Source organism: Silurus meridionalis, chromosome 7, assembly GCF_014805685.1.
Source record: "Silurus meridionalis isolate SWU-2019-XX chromosome 7, ASM1480568v1, whole genome shotgun sequence".
Taxonomy (NCBI): Eukaryota; Metazoa; Chordata; class Actinopteri; order Siluriformes; family Siluridae; genus Silurus; species Silurus meridionalis.
Genome location: NC_060890.1, coordinates 22,646,952 through 22,662,613, shown reverse-complemented (window position 1 = coordinate 22,662,613; position 15,662 = coordinate 22,646,952). Strand labels below are relative to the sequence as shown.

The 15,662-nt window shown below is 39.5% G+C and overlaps 1 protein-coding gene across 1 annotated transcript in view; it reads left to right on the top strand.

Moving 5' to 3' along the window:
* The first annotated feature begins 15,288 nt into the window (after positions 1-15,288).
* The window catches only part of LOC124389318 (protoheme IX farnesyltransferase, mitochondrial), a 50,687-nt gene continuing 50,313 nt past the window's right edge, over positions 15,289-15,662 (top strand). The window contains exon 1 of the mRNA XM_046854684.1: positions 15,289-15,424. Coding sequence (XP_046710640.1) covers positions 15,394-15,424 — 31 coding nt within the window. The 5' untranslated portion in view covers positions 15,289-15,393. The remainder of the gene's footprint in view (positions 15,425-15,662) is intronic.

The following is a 15,662-nucleotide window of genomic DNA, read 5'->3' as shown; positions in this document are numbered from 1 at the left end:
GGTGCGATATTGCGGCCACTTCCTGATAACGCTAGCTATATGGATTCTTCAGCATTTTATGAATGAAGGATGGAAGAAATGAAGACATTTGTTAAAGTATGATTTAATAAGTAGAACAATTATGAAGAACATATCTTTAAACAATTAAATATTAAATGTAAAACACACACACACACACACACACACACACACACACACACACAAATTTATTTACGCATCTGTATTACCCAAAAGGGGTTTAACAAATGTTAACTTTTTTTTTTCCATTTATTTAAATTTATTTCATCAATATAATTTATGCAAATTTAGTAAATTAATCAAATAAAAAATACTTAATTTAATCAATACAATAAAAACATGTACTGCGGTTATCTGACTTGAATTTTATTCTTTATATTCTTTTTATATTTTTAAATAAGCGGCCATTTTATTAACAATTATTCAAAGAATTTAAACTTTTGATATGTTCACAAATGTTAATAATAATAAACTGCATTAATAAAATAAAAAAAACAACAAGCAATTTACCGTTTTGCATTTCTTCCCCTAACCATACCGAAACTGTACCTTACTGTGACTTAAAATCCGAGGTACGTACCGAACCTTGACCTCTACTGTCTACGAGATCATCGGATGGACACTAATAGTGGTAGCGACGTGGATGATTTTGCCAGAGAAATTGCTGATGGGAAAGACATTTTAATCGAGGACAATTACTGTATATCTGAGCCACGTCTATAAACACACGAGGAAGCCTGCGGAAGCCTTTCGACTCTTTCCGTTTTTTATGACAAAGTTTTCCTTCTCATTCATTTACAGCCAAACCATGGACACATGGAAGAAATCCAAACCCAGCACACCCTGTGCAAAAGATTCTCAGTCCCCATTGACCTCAATTGGTGAACATCCTTCCTGATACAAGTTTCCACTCATATCGATATCGCAAGTGCAGACAAAACAACCTGTCAGACATTGGAGATGTTTGAGTAGCAACAATGCTGAATGAACTGGAAATGGACAGCAGGTCTTTTTTAAATATATGTATATATATTTATATACATGCCGTGCAGAGATCAAAAACCACAGACCCAAGTTTACGTAACAGGGGGAGAAGAAATGCTTAATGTCTGCAACAGGCCTCAAAATATGCCTGTTCCCCACCCATTCTTTCTTGTGTCTCGGCCGGCCTCCCTGCCTCAAAAGGACACAGAGTCTCATGGCCTTTTGCATTTGACGCAAAGTTCATCCTGGTGACATAAACCAGATGAACGTTCCACATTGTGGTTTCTCACAGACCACATGGCTGCTTCCTCCACCCAGGGTCTGCTTGCTGGCAACTGGGAGGCGACTCGGTCCCATTTGTCTTCTTGAAACTCGGATGGGACTTTTGGTGAAAGGAACGGCTTTGCGAGATTGATGATGCGTGGCCAATTACTGGCTTAGTCTCCGAGTCTCCCAGAGAAAAAGGAGCTTTCGATGTAAACATACTGTAGGCTGCGATAAAGCAAAGGAATACCTGTGGAGCAACGAAGTGAAAGTGCCCAGTGAGAGTGCACTAAGAACTTCATCCAGGATTGACGTTCTTAAATGTTCTCAAAATGCTGATCCGGGATGTGGTTTATGTATCAGCATACTTTCCGTTATTTTGTGCACTTGTTCAGTTAATGATAGATTTTTTAAAGCAGGAGGGATTTTTTGGGTTTTTGAAGATGAGAGCCCTAAACTATCCCTTTAACCATTTCCATTCAAGTTGGCTGATCCTAGTATTTTGCCCTGGTGCAATCTGGGTGCAAAAGGGAAGAGGGGTGTTTGGGATGTTCAGGCATTCGGGGGGAGCCAGCCTGTAGCTTGTTAACCGTCCTCTGACAACAAGAATGCTGCCCTTGAAAATCAATTATAAACATAGGAGTGTCACCGCAACTGTTCCTGGCACTGTCTGTCTGGGCTTTTTTTTTGATCCCCTCTTTCTCTCCGTGTCTGCCTTAACTGCTATAGTTCAAATGACTATCTGTCCAAGAATTAATGCTCCTGTTGAAACCCACCAGGACCGAGAACATAAATCAGCAAGGGTGATGACAGGTCATGGTGCCTTCGCTTGTTGCGGACGGTCAGTTTATGGGAACAGTTGTGTAGTTATTCATCGAGCCTGAGCTGGTCCTGAATGAAAAACAGCATTGCCAAAGAGGATCGCGGAGCCTCGTTCACACTTAGCTATGTCTATTAATGGTACTTCAGACTTCAGTTGAAGTACAAACCAGGGCCTGGACTTACTCTAGATTGCTTCAGTATGTCACCTTTACACCACTGAGTGCCGGAGTCTGGTGTTTACATTAAGGAAGTAAAAGGCAAATTCCAGGCACACAAGATCTGGTTCCTTTTTTACTGAACCGATTTTACAGCGAGTCATCTAAGTGCCGAGAACCGAGGCATGGACTCGGACATCAGTCCCACGAAACAAGCGCTTTTCCCATTTAGGCAAGGACCAGTTTTTTTTTTTTTCCTCATATGAAAGCGCGGCTTATTTTCAAAAGTTTTAAAGTGAAAACACACATAGAGGTTGGGCTGCTGCTGGAACTAGGTGACGTGTGAAGTTTCTCGTTTGGGTAGCGTAGCTGAAAAATGAACTTTTTTATAAGCTCTAAGAATCTATAATATGCAAAAATGTAGTGTTGGTATCCAGGCGTACATTTTTTTGATACTTTTATCCCAACTTCCTGAATTACAGATGCATTATTGTTTAGCTGCAGGATTTTAGAAATCTCTCTATCAAGACTAATCACTAAAGATTATCATTAAAGCAATGATTATGTTTAAAACGTACTGTCACGTAGCTTACGTGGGATTTGAGATTCACTCATTGCTCTATATATATATATATATATATATATATATATATATATATATATATATATATATATATATATATATATATATAAATAGTCTCCCTTTGCATGAAAAACAACTTTACACACTCTTGGCATCTGGACAGTTCATTGCTATAAACATTTAGCTGAAATACTTTGCCATGCCTCTTGTAAAACCTGCCAAAGCTTTTTACTAGTTTGAGTTTTCTTTCTGACCTTGCGATTCAGTTCATCCCAGACCAGTTCAATGGGATTTAGGTCAAGTGCCGGGTAATTCCATTCCATGATAGATAACAAACCACAAAACTGTTTGCTCTCTAAATTCTTGTTTAATCACCAGTTGCATTCAATTCTGTACACACAGATTTGGCAAGTTGCACATGTTTCTGAGTACAAATCTGTGTCAAATCTACTGCAATCAAAAAATGAAAGAACAATTAAAGGTCTTCCCATTAAAGACCTATACAGTGAAATAAATAATACAGACAATGAACATACAGTGTATATATATATATATATATATATATATATATATATATATATATATATATATATATACACATATATATATATATATATATATATATATATATATATATATATATATATATATATATATACACACACACTATTATCATCATAAGATCGAAAAATCATGTCAAACCATTATAATTCGGATGATGACCATCTATACATATAAAACAAAACAAACCTGCAAGTGTCTCTTAAAAACAATAAGACTACCTGTTTCCAAAATCTGAAAAGGCAAATATAGATGTGCATTGTGCAGCAAAATTATGCAAAAAAAATGTCCATAGGGTGATTCCACAGAAGTCATGTAGTAGTTATACAGTAATATGCATATATATATATATATATATATATATATATATATATATATATATATATATATATATATATATATGAGGTATAAGGCAAGTAACATGTTAGTGCAAATGACAAGATAGAATGGACACAATATGTACTCGAAATGAATATATTCCAAAAATTGATATATATATTTTGCTTTATTATGAAATAAAATGGCTTTTAATTACCATTTCAACAAATTCTATCAACATATTGCATGACCGTGTTCACAAATACAAATATTTACACATGCATGTATCTTTCATGTATGCTCGAATTAGAAATCTCCAAAAAACATAGAAAGCAGTAACCCTTATCTAACCCTCCATCCCAGACACACAAACACTTACAAACACACACAAAGGAGTGTTTATTGTCTTTTTGAAAGGCGGTGATAAAAGGGCCTATGATGACAAGACCACCACTGCAACGGATGTTGAACAGACTTTCTTGCTGCCACCATATTGTTCTACAGTCCCATCTTTCACAATGCATCCATCTGCCGCTCGCATTGTCTCCGTATGGACGATGTACGATGTGAAGGCACGTCTCTATTTATGACCTTTGCTGATCTCTAGTCCTCTTCTGCTGAAGCATCTCATTCAATCTCCACACTCCTTCGTCACACAATAGGTTTTACTGCCACACACCTCACAGACTTCAGGAGTTGGAAATGTGCATTCGGTTAGTGTCCCTGCTGACTAATGGTTGTTTAAAAGCCCACGATAAGGGGTTTGAATGCCGTCTTGTTTTTCATTGCAAAGCATTTCTCAGAAATTGTACATACCTGTGCTCTTATTACTATAAAATGTTGTAGATTGCCTTCTGATTCCATAAAGGCCTTGCCGGACTGAAGCCAATTTTCAATCAGAGTGGATCGTGAATGGCTTTTAATTTGTTTCCAGATGCAACAACACCACAAAAATCTAGTCTCAAACATATTGGAAAGAGGGCATCAAAACTACAGCTGTAAATATGAACTCGAGATATGTTTTTTGTGGTTTAATGGAGCAATTTATTGGAAAAAATCTAACATTTTGCCTTAAAATTTGCTTTTTATATGTTTTTTTTTATTTTGGGTTACTGATACCATCTATAGTGTAAAGTGTAAAGGTTTCTATTTTTACTCTCGTTTCTGAAGTAATCAGGTATGAATTATACTTGCTCAAAGATCAACCCGTGATAAGTGCTGGGATGTGAACTCACAACCTTCTAAACAGTCGCCCAATCCTTCAACTTATGAGCCAGGATAAAACATCCCTGAAAGATAGATGAATAAAAGCAGTAAATATATTGAGTTAAATATAAAAATCTTGAAACTTGAGATCTTCCCAATTCATCCTGACGCTCTACCCCTAGATGAAGTTCTTTTTAAGTGGAGACACTCTGTTCAGCTGTGGATGCTTTTACCTCAACAATCTAAAGATTAATGAGGTGACTGAGCAAATCCAGAGTTTTGAGACTTTTATCAATATCAAGAGTCTACTACAGTGTCTCAGGACCACAGTTTCCATGATCTTTTGTGCATTTAAGTGACTATCACTGCGTTAGGAAGGGCATCCAGCGTAAAACACGTGCCAAATCAAATATGCGGATCACAAATGAGAATTTCATACCGGATCGGTCGAGGCCCGGGTTAACAACGACCGCCACAGGTATCGTTAGCCGACAGGGTACCGTGGAAATTGGGCTACTGTTGGTCAAGGAGGAGAAGGAGAGGAGGAAGACGCCTACAGAGACGGCAGGGAAAGGAGCAGTGTAGGAGAGTGGAGGTTCGGGTTGGTACTTTAAATGTTGGTACTATGACGGGTAAAGGGAGAGAGGTAGCTGATATGATGGAGAGGAGAAAGGTAGATATGTTGTGTGTTCAGGAGACCAAGTGGAAAGGGAGTAAGGCCAGGAACATTGGAGGTGGGTTTGAACTGTTTTATCATGGTGTGGATGGAAAGAGAAATGGTGTAGGGGTGATTCTGAAGGAAGAGTACAGTAAGAGTGTAGTGGAGGTGAAGAGAGTTTCTGATAGGGTGATGATCGTGAAGGTGGAAGTTGAAGGATGATGATAAATGTCATCAGTGCCTATGCTCCACAAGTTGGCTGTGAGATGGAGGAGAAGGAAAGATTCTGGAGTGAATTAGATGAAGTGGTAGATGGTGTACCTAGGAAAGAACGGTTAGTGATTGGGGCGGACTTTAATGGGCATGTGGGTGAAGGGAACAGAGGTGATGAGGAGGTGATGGGTAGGTATGGTTTTAAGGAGAGGAATGTGGAAGGGCAGATGGTGGTAGATTTTGCTAAAAGGATGGAAATGGCAGTGGTGAACACTTATTTTAAAAAGAAGGAGGATCATAGGGTGACGATAAGAGTGGAGGAAGGTGCACACAGGTGGACTATGTGCTATGCAGGAGATGCAACCTGAAGGAGATTGGCGACTGTAAGGTGTTGGCAGGGGACAGTGTAGCTAGACAGCATAGGATGGTGGTCTGTAGGATGGTTTTGGAGGCGAGGATGAAGAGGAGGAGAGTGAGGACTGAAAGAAGAATAAGATGGTGGAAACTGAAGGAGGAAGAGTGTAGTGTGAGGTTCAGGGAAGAGGTCAGAGAGAGGCTCAGTGGTGTTAAGGAGGTGTTGGATGATTGGGCAACTACTGCAGGAGTGATGAGGGAGGCAGCTAGAAAAGTACTTGGTGTGACATCTGGAAATAGAAAGGAAGACAAGGAGACGTGGTGGTGGAATGAGGAAGTGCAGGAGAGCATAAGGAGAAAGAGGTTGGCAAAACAGAAGTGGGATAGACAGAGTGATGAGAAAAGTAGGCAGGAGTACAAGGAGATGCGGCAGCAGGTTAAGAGGGATGTGGCGAAAGCCAAGGAAAAGGCATATGAGGAGCTGTATGAGAGGTTGGACACTAAGGAAGGAGAAAAGGATTTGTACCGATTGGCCAGGCAGAGGGACCGAGCTGGAAAGGATGTACTGCAAGTTAGAGCAGTAAAGGATGGAGAGGGAAATGTGTTGACTAGTGAGGAGAGTGTGTTGAGAAGGTGGAGGGAGTATTTTGAGCAGCTGATGAATGAGGAAAATCAGAGAGAGAAGGTTGGATGATGTGGAGATGGTGAAGCAGGATGTAGATAAGATTAGTAAGGAGGAAGTGAGAGCAGCGATTAAGAGGATGAAGAGTGGAAAGTCGGTTGGACCAGATGACATACCGTGGAAGCGTGAGATGTTTAGGAGAGATGGCAGTGGGGTTTTTGACCAGATTGTTTAACAGGATTTTGGAAGGTGAGAAGATGCCTGAGGAATGGAGAAAGAGTGTGCTGGTACCGATCTTTAAGCATAAAGGAGATGTGCAGACCTGCAGTAACTACAGGGGTATTAAGTTGATCAGTCACACCATGAAGTTATGGGAAAGAGTAGTGGAAGCCAGGCTGAGAGAAGAGGTGACCATCTGTGAGCAACAGTATGGTTTCATGCCGAGGAAGAGCACCACAGATGCCATATTTGCTTTGAGAATGTTGATGGAGAAGTATAGAGAAGGACAGAAGGAATTGCATTGTGTATTTGTGGATTTAGAGAAGGCGACGACAGGGTGCCAAGAGAGGAGTTGTGGTACTGTATGAGGAAGTCAGGTGTGTCGGAGAAGTATGTAAGGGTGGTGCAGGACATGTATGAGGACAGTGTGACGGCAGTGAAGTGTGCAGTAGGTACGACAGACTGGTTTAGAGTGAAGGTTGGACTGCATCAAGGATCGGCCCTGAGCCCTTTCCTGTTTGCAGTGGTGATGGACAGGTTGACGGACGAGGTCAGACAGGAGTCTCCTGGACTATGATGTTTGCGGATGATATTGTGATTTGTTGTGAGAGTAGGGAGCAGGTTGAGAAGAGCCTGGAGAGGTGGAGATATGCACTGGAGAGAAGGGGAATGAAACTCAGTAGGAGTAAGACAGAGTACATGTGTGTGAATGAGAGGGAGGGCAGTGGAGTGGTGCGGTTGCAGGAGAAGAGCTTCAGAAGGTGGAGGAATTCAGGTACCTGGGTTCAACAGTGCAAAGTAATGGAGAGTGTGTTAGAGAAGTGAAGAAAAGAGTGCAGGCAGGGTGGAGTGGGTGGAGAAGAGTGACAGGAGTGATTTGTGATAGTAGGGTATCTGCAAAATTGAAAGGGAAAGTTTATAGGACTGTGGTGAGACCTGCGATGTTGTATGGTTTAGAGACAGTGGCATTGAGTAAAAGACAGGAGGTGGAGCTGGAGGTAGCAGAGCTAAAGATGTTGAGGTTTTCGTTGGGAGTGACGAGGATGGATAAGATTAGAAATGAGTTTATTAGAGGGACAGCGCATGTAGGATGTTTTGGTGACAAGGTGAGGGAGGCGAGATTGAGATGGTTTGGACATGTGCAGAGGAGGGACATAAATTATATTGGTAGAAGAATGCTGAGGATGGAGCCACCAGGTAGGAGGAAAAGAGGAAGGCCAAAAGGAGGTTCATGGATGTGGTGAGGGAAGACATGCAGGTAGTTGGTGTAAAAGAGGCAGATGTAGAGGACAGGGTGGTATGGAGACGGATGATCCGCTGTGGCGACCCCTAATGGGAGCAGCCGAAAGAAGAAGAAGAAGAAGAAGTGACTATCACTGAACACCTCAACAATGATGGAACTGTAATGAATGAACATTCGGTGTTGAGGATGAGGATGGGTTTCCTTTTGAGCCCGGTTCCTCTCAGGGTTTCTTCCTGATGCCATCTCAGGGAGTTTTTCTTTGCCACAGTCACCACTGACTCGATCATTAGGAATAAACTGACAACTACATAGAAGAAACCTTTTACACTTATACATGCATTTGTGTAACTTTATAACCGTTTTATCTCAGTAAATCTGCTTTGAGACAATGCCCATAACAATCGAAAAATAAAAATGAATTCAATTAAATTAAATTGAACTCAAGAACACTCTTATTATTCTTCTTCCTCTTTCAGCTGCTCCAATTAGGGGTCGCCACAGCGGATCATCCGTCTCCATACCCCCCTGTCCTCTACATCTGCCTCTTTCACACCAACTACCTGCATGTCTTCCCTCACCACATCCATGAACCTCCTCCTTGGCCTTCCTCTTTTCCTCCTTCCTGGTGGCTCCATCCTCAGCATTCTCCTACTGATATACCCCAATGTCCCTCCTCTGCACATGTCCAAAACATCTCAATCTCACCTCCCTCACCTTGTCACCAAAACGTCCTACATGCGCAGTCCCTCCAATAAACTAATTTCTAATCCTGTCCATCGTCGTCACTCCCAACAAAAACCTCAACATCTTCAGCTCTGCTACCTCCAGCTCCACCTCCTGTCTTTTACTCAATGCCACTGTCTCTAAACCATACAACATCTCAGGTCTCACCACAGTCCTATAAACTTTCCCTTTCACTCTCACAGATACTCTTCTATCACAAATCACTCCTGTCACTCTTCTCCACCCACTCCACCCTGCCTGCACTCTTTTCTTCACTTCTCTAACACACTCTACATTACTTTGCACTGTTGACCCCAGGTACCTGAACTCCTCCACCTTCTCCAGAACTCAAGAACACTAACAAAGTAAAAACTCTTCTTTATTGTCCAAAAGTGAAAAAATAAAAATAAACGATGAAATTTTCAGAGGTGTAAAGGTGCATTCCAACATGCTACGCCCTGAAATTACACGTGACCACATATGTACAGTAAATCATCTGATAAAAAATGAAAATGAGAAAACGAAACATGTAAATCCACATGCAAATAAATGAAAATACTTCTACTACTATTAAGAATAAGTAAAATAAGTATAATCATAAGTATATCTGTAAAATATTTATCAAAAATCAATAAAATATCTGCATTTGTAACTATTAAAAATGCATCTATTTTTCATAAACATTTGTAAAATAAATAATAAAACCAAAAAATGTCAGTCTCACTTTTTCCTTTATCTCTGTCCCTCTTTCACACAATCATACACACACACACACACACACACACACACACACACACACACACACACACACACACAAATGCATGCATGCACATGCACATAAATACAGCCTGGGTTTCTTTCCCAACAAACTCCCCATTATCCGTCTTTGAGCACGTCCGTATTTGCATCCGTTCGCATTGTGCACGATGTCAGCACATTTCCTGTAATGACACATAAGGCAAACATGCCCATGTAAACACACTCATGCAAACAGTTTACAAACAGTAATATTACAAGCGTGCTCACGACCATCTGTGCACCGGGGCATACGGCCGGTCAGGGAGTTCTTCTCTTTTTATCCCGAGATGCGATTTGATCACTCAAACAATACCTTTCAGCACGTGCATCAAAACCCTCCTGCAGAAAGAGGTCGCAGAGGTCGGAGCTGAAATCAAATCTAAAGCGCCGAGGCTGTAATGGCATTCTGTAGGAGAGCAGGAGCCTGCGGGTTGTTATCAATGCTGCTGGGCATCGTTGACATTTATCAGGCCTGCATCTGGATGGGAGCGTGAGATTACTGTGGGTAATCTGACAAGAGTACAGGGCTGGGCAGGAAGCCACTGTAATGAAGCAGATGAATCAGGGGAATGGGATGTCTGGGATCCACAGCTTCTCATTCATGAGCGAGCTGTCTAGGATTATAAAAGCGCAACTTTGTGTACAAGCCCAATTGCAAGAAAAGTGTTGGGTGCTGTGGATAAATAAAAACAGAGCGCAATTATTAACAAATCCCATATTTTAGTCTATATTTTATTCATGATAGAAAGAAAACATATCAAATTATTAAACTGAGGACATTTTATAGACAAAATTACATTCAAAAATCGTTTCTAATTAAAGCACGTCTGAAGCACGTCTCAAAAAAGAGTTTATTTTAGAATAATGTTCCTCAACCTAAAACAGTTAAATTTTATTATATATATTAATAATAATATTAATATATATTATATTATATATATATATATATATATATATATATATATATATATATATATATATATATATATATATGATACAGATGACCTGGCCTCCACAGTCACCGGACCTGAACCCAATCGAGATGGTTTAGGGGTGAGCTGGACCGCAGAGTGAAGGCAAAAGGGCCAACAAGTGCCAAGCATCTCTCGGGGAACTCCTTCAAGACTGTTGGAAGACCATTTCAGGTGACTACCTCTTGAAGCTCATCAAGAGAATGCCAAGAGTGTGCAAAGCAGTAATCAAAGCAAAAGGTGGCTACTTTGAAGAACCTACAATATGACATTTTTCAGTTGTTTCACACTTTTTTGTTATGTATATAATTCCATATATAATTCCACATGTGTTAATTCATAGTTTTGATGCCTTCAGTGTGAATCTACAATTTTCATAGTCATGAAAATAAAGAAAACTCTTTGAATGAGAAGGTGTGTCCAAACTTTTGGTCTGTACTGTATATATATATATATATATATATATATGTTTTTAATATTTAATATTTTTAAATATTTTAATATATTATTAATATATTATTATATACATAAAATCATCAAAAGTGTCAAAGAATGTAGAGAAATCTGACAAATGACAAGCAAAAATCAATATTGGATGCCTGTGATCTTCAGACGCCACTGCTTTTAATACATAGTTATGATTCTGAAATGGAAATCACCGACTCTTTAACACCTCCAGAAATCACTGTGTGAACACAATTCACCATGTCATCCACAAATGCAGGTTAAATCTCTATCGTGCAAAGAAGAAGTCATACGTGAACATGATCCGGAACAAAGTGTAAAACTGTTCTGTAGTCAGACGAATTAAGATTTCAATTTATTTTTTTGACACGTGTTGCAGCCATCAAATTCAAAATAAATTATCGAGAAAGCTAACCTGCAAAACTTATTTTTTACCTAAAATGGTTTATTTTCTGGTGTGGCCTAGCCAGTCTCCAGACCTAAACCCAATAGAGAATCTTTAGAGGGAGCTCAAACTCCGTGTTTCTCATCGTCAGGCCAGAAACCTGACTGATCTAGAGGAGATCTGTGTGGAGGAGTGGGCCAAAATCCCTCCTGCAGTGTGTGCAAACCTGGTGAAAAACTACAGGAAATGTTTGACCTCTGTAATTGCAAACAAAGGCTACTGTACCAAATATTAACATTGACTTTCTCAGGTGTTCAAATACTTATTTGCAGCTGTATCATACAAATAAATAGTTAAAAAATCATACATTGTGATTTCTAGATTATGTCTCTCACAGTGGACATGCACCTACGATGACAATTTCAGACCCCTCCATGATTTCTAAGTGGGAGAACTTGCAAAATAGCAGGGTGTTCAAATACTTATTTTCCTCACTGTATTTAGTGATGACGAAGCAAAGTGTCAAACAATTTAATTCCATTCAATTCAATTCGTTTTTATTTGTAATGCACGTTTAACAATAAACATTGTCTCAAAGCAGCTTTACGCAGACAATGTGGTGATAAAGAATGAATAAGAGCAAACACATTATTAATAATTATGAAATATTAGTATGAAATGAGGTGCGGTGTTTCTTTAACATTTGGGTCCCAATCACAAATAAATAAACCACTTTAAAACAAAAAACTGTGCATTGAGGCAATTATTCAATCAGCCAATCAGGTGGCAGCTGGGAGAGCTTCCGGTAACGTTCCCGTTGAACATCGGAACTGGGAAAAATCTGAGATCTCAGTAACCATAGCATGGTTGTCGATGCCAGTTAAGATGGTTTGACCATTAAAAAACAATCTCCGGTGATTTTCTGATGTATGTTTAAACAAAATGGTGCAAAAAACAAAAGCCGATGATCAGAGAAATGATTTGTTATGAAAGAGGTCAGTGGAGAATGGAAACTGAGTTGGGCTGTAAGGAAGGGATTGAGGGAAATGGTGCAAAAAACAAAAAACATCCAGAAACCGTGATATCCTGTGTGTGGAAAGGTTTCGTTATGAATGGCCAGGCTGGTTTGCGCTGCCAGGAAAGACTTTAGGAAAATCTGACATAAGTAATCGTGGATGGTTGTGGGTTCCAGATAGGATGGTTTGAACATCGCTTGTGAAAAAAATCAAACAAAAAACATCCATTGGAATAAATTCTGTGGACAGAAATGTTTCGCTTTGAATAAGGATAGAAGCTGCTTAGAGCTGACACGAAGTGTGCAGCAACTTGATTCATTATTTAATTAATTAACTGCTCTTTGCAACTGTGTTGAGCAGAAAAAACGATCAGAAAACACATAAGATCAAACATCAAGGAGGAGGTTGAATACATGCTAAACAGAAATCTGACTCTACTATGGAAACAGTCAGTGGTGGGCTGTGCATTACACACCTAGGTCTTCAGTGGTGTTCTACCTGAATCAATCCACCTCTTAATACCCTTATTATGACATCACAGCTTTAGAAACCATCAGTATTATACAGAAACGATGTGCTGCATCACAGACAGGAATCTCTAGTAGAAAGATGCAGAAGCATTAATATAAACCACATCAAATAATTAGCATTTTTGTGCATTTCTTCTGTCTGTCATTGTGGAATGAAAAATCTGATAATAAATACACACAAATATATTCAAGCTTGTGCAGTTTTTCTACAGTTGCGGGTTGCGAGCTCTGACTGATATACTCTCTAAACATCCGATCATAAGATGTGAAAAAGCAAACATGATTGGACGGCTTCCGGGGGGCCTCGGAGTTGCCGAATTGCAATCTGATTGGTTAAAGTAAGTTTCAAGCAACGTGGATTTGTAAGCTACGGGACGTCGTTACGGCAGATAGATACCTTTGACCCATGATGTGATGGTAAATTTACAGTCGAGTGGAACGCTATGAAATGAAGAGAACAGACTTTTAGGAATAATTGGATACATATTCATGGACATAAATATATTCAATCATAAGTCAGCGATTGTGATTCAGACTTGCTGACCCTGATGGCTTTCCACTGGGAACAGCTTCACCCAAACTGGAAAGATGAATCCTGTCATGATGCTGTATTAAAGCGAGTGAATGAATCTAAATGTGTGTATGTGTTTGATTGAATTTACACTGACATTCTCAGAGAATCGTGGAAGCATGATTGGACGCTATCTGGTGATCATTTAGGGCAGTAATGTACACACTTGTAGGAGACGTGATTATGTATGGCCACAGCTGGAGTCCACCAGAAAGGCAAAGTCAAAGTAATCAGCAAGCGGTCTATTGGCAGCTCTGGCCACCAGCATGATCGCACACATAAATAACTGTCCACGCAGAGGACAGGCAAGGGCATCGAGGCAAAGGGCCAGACAATGAACGAGATGGCAATTTAGAGTTAAACGAATCCCATCCGCGACACAGATTTATTGGCAAGCGACAGGGGTTGTCTGGCAGCCCAGATTTCAGATAGGCCACTGTAACGTGGCAGTGGATAAAGTGAGAATGGAAAAGTAGCATAGCCGCAAGAACACAACCTTAACGGCCATGCTAAACTCTACAAAGGGTCTTCGTAACGCCAAAATGCCCACACATATAATCTAGTGTGTAGATGAAACCGGCGAAAAAAATGCGTTTCTATTAATTACGACTGCAATTACGATGGATTGAATCATAGCATGGATCAATGACTACAGGATTTATAGCTCACTCAGCCATTCAGGCTTTGACACTGAGGTATGTTTTCGAGCAGGGCAATGAGGAAAACAAAAGAAATCTGGCAGACAGGAAAAAATGTTATGGTTGGAAAGTCCCATCAAGTTTAATCACAAGCTAAGATCAGGCTTTCATTAAAATAGCACTCATAAATATTTTCCTATTACCCAAATCCAGTGTTGTAGGCTCTGATAGGAAAGTGGTAACTCACTGGATAATATGTTGGACATCTGATTGGAAGGTTGGAATGTCAAATCCCAGCACAGCCAAGCTGTCACTGCTGGGCCCTTGTGCAAGGCCCCTAAACCCTCAACAGCTGTGTCGTATAAAAGAGATCATTATTAGTTGCTCTGCAGAAGGGCCATAAATGTAAATCTAAGTAAGAGACACTGTCATCACTATCATCACTATTTATGTTTATTTATATATATATATATATATATATATATATATATATATATATATATATATATATATATATAATCTCAGTTACCTTAAATGGTAATGTTGAATCCAAAATCACACTGTTTTAAGCAGGTTTTTAGAAATGACTGGTAATTGTGTATTATATGGAACATTCATAAATAATAATACACTCATGATAATAATTAAACTGCTGCTGCTGGTCTACTAGACTGTTTTATTTTGATAACCAGATATATAATAATTATTTTATTTTTGTTCCTTCATTTTCTTTGTATAAAATGTCACTACTATTACCACTACTAATTGTAATAATAATATTATTATTAATAATAAATAAATACAATTGCCTCAGTTTTATTGTACAAATGTATTATAAAATATTATTAATATTAATTATATATATATATATATATATATATATATATATATATATATATATATTATTATTATTATTATTATTATTATTATTAATCAAACACATGCTCCACATTTCATATTCCACCCACAAAGTTTTTAGTCACGTGACCGGATGAGGCGGTCCTTCCGTTCCAAGATGGCGGCGCGCAGCCTACCGTGAGGAGGACACCGGTGTAGCGGGTCTGAAGGCGAAAAACATGTTTAAGACGCCGTGTGGCCGTGCAGCAGGTCGGCGAGAGCATGTGAAACACCGCGGCGTGTGTAAACGCGCCGGGAATAAATTTCGAGCTAGCATAAATTGCGTGTTTGCTTAGCCGATTAGCTTAGCCTCCTTGGTGCTGCGTGAGGATGGAACTAGCGGTTAAGCTAACACTAGCCTCTGTCTATATGAGCAGGCTTGGGGCCGAATCTTAAATGCACTTCCTGGGTAATGTTGTGCACTACAGAGGGCGGTAGACGCCGTTTT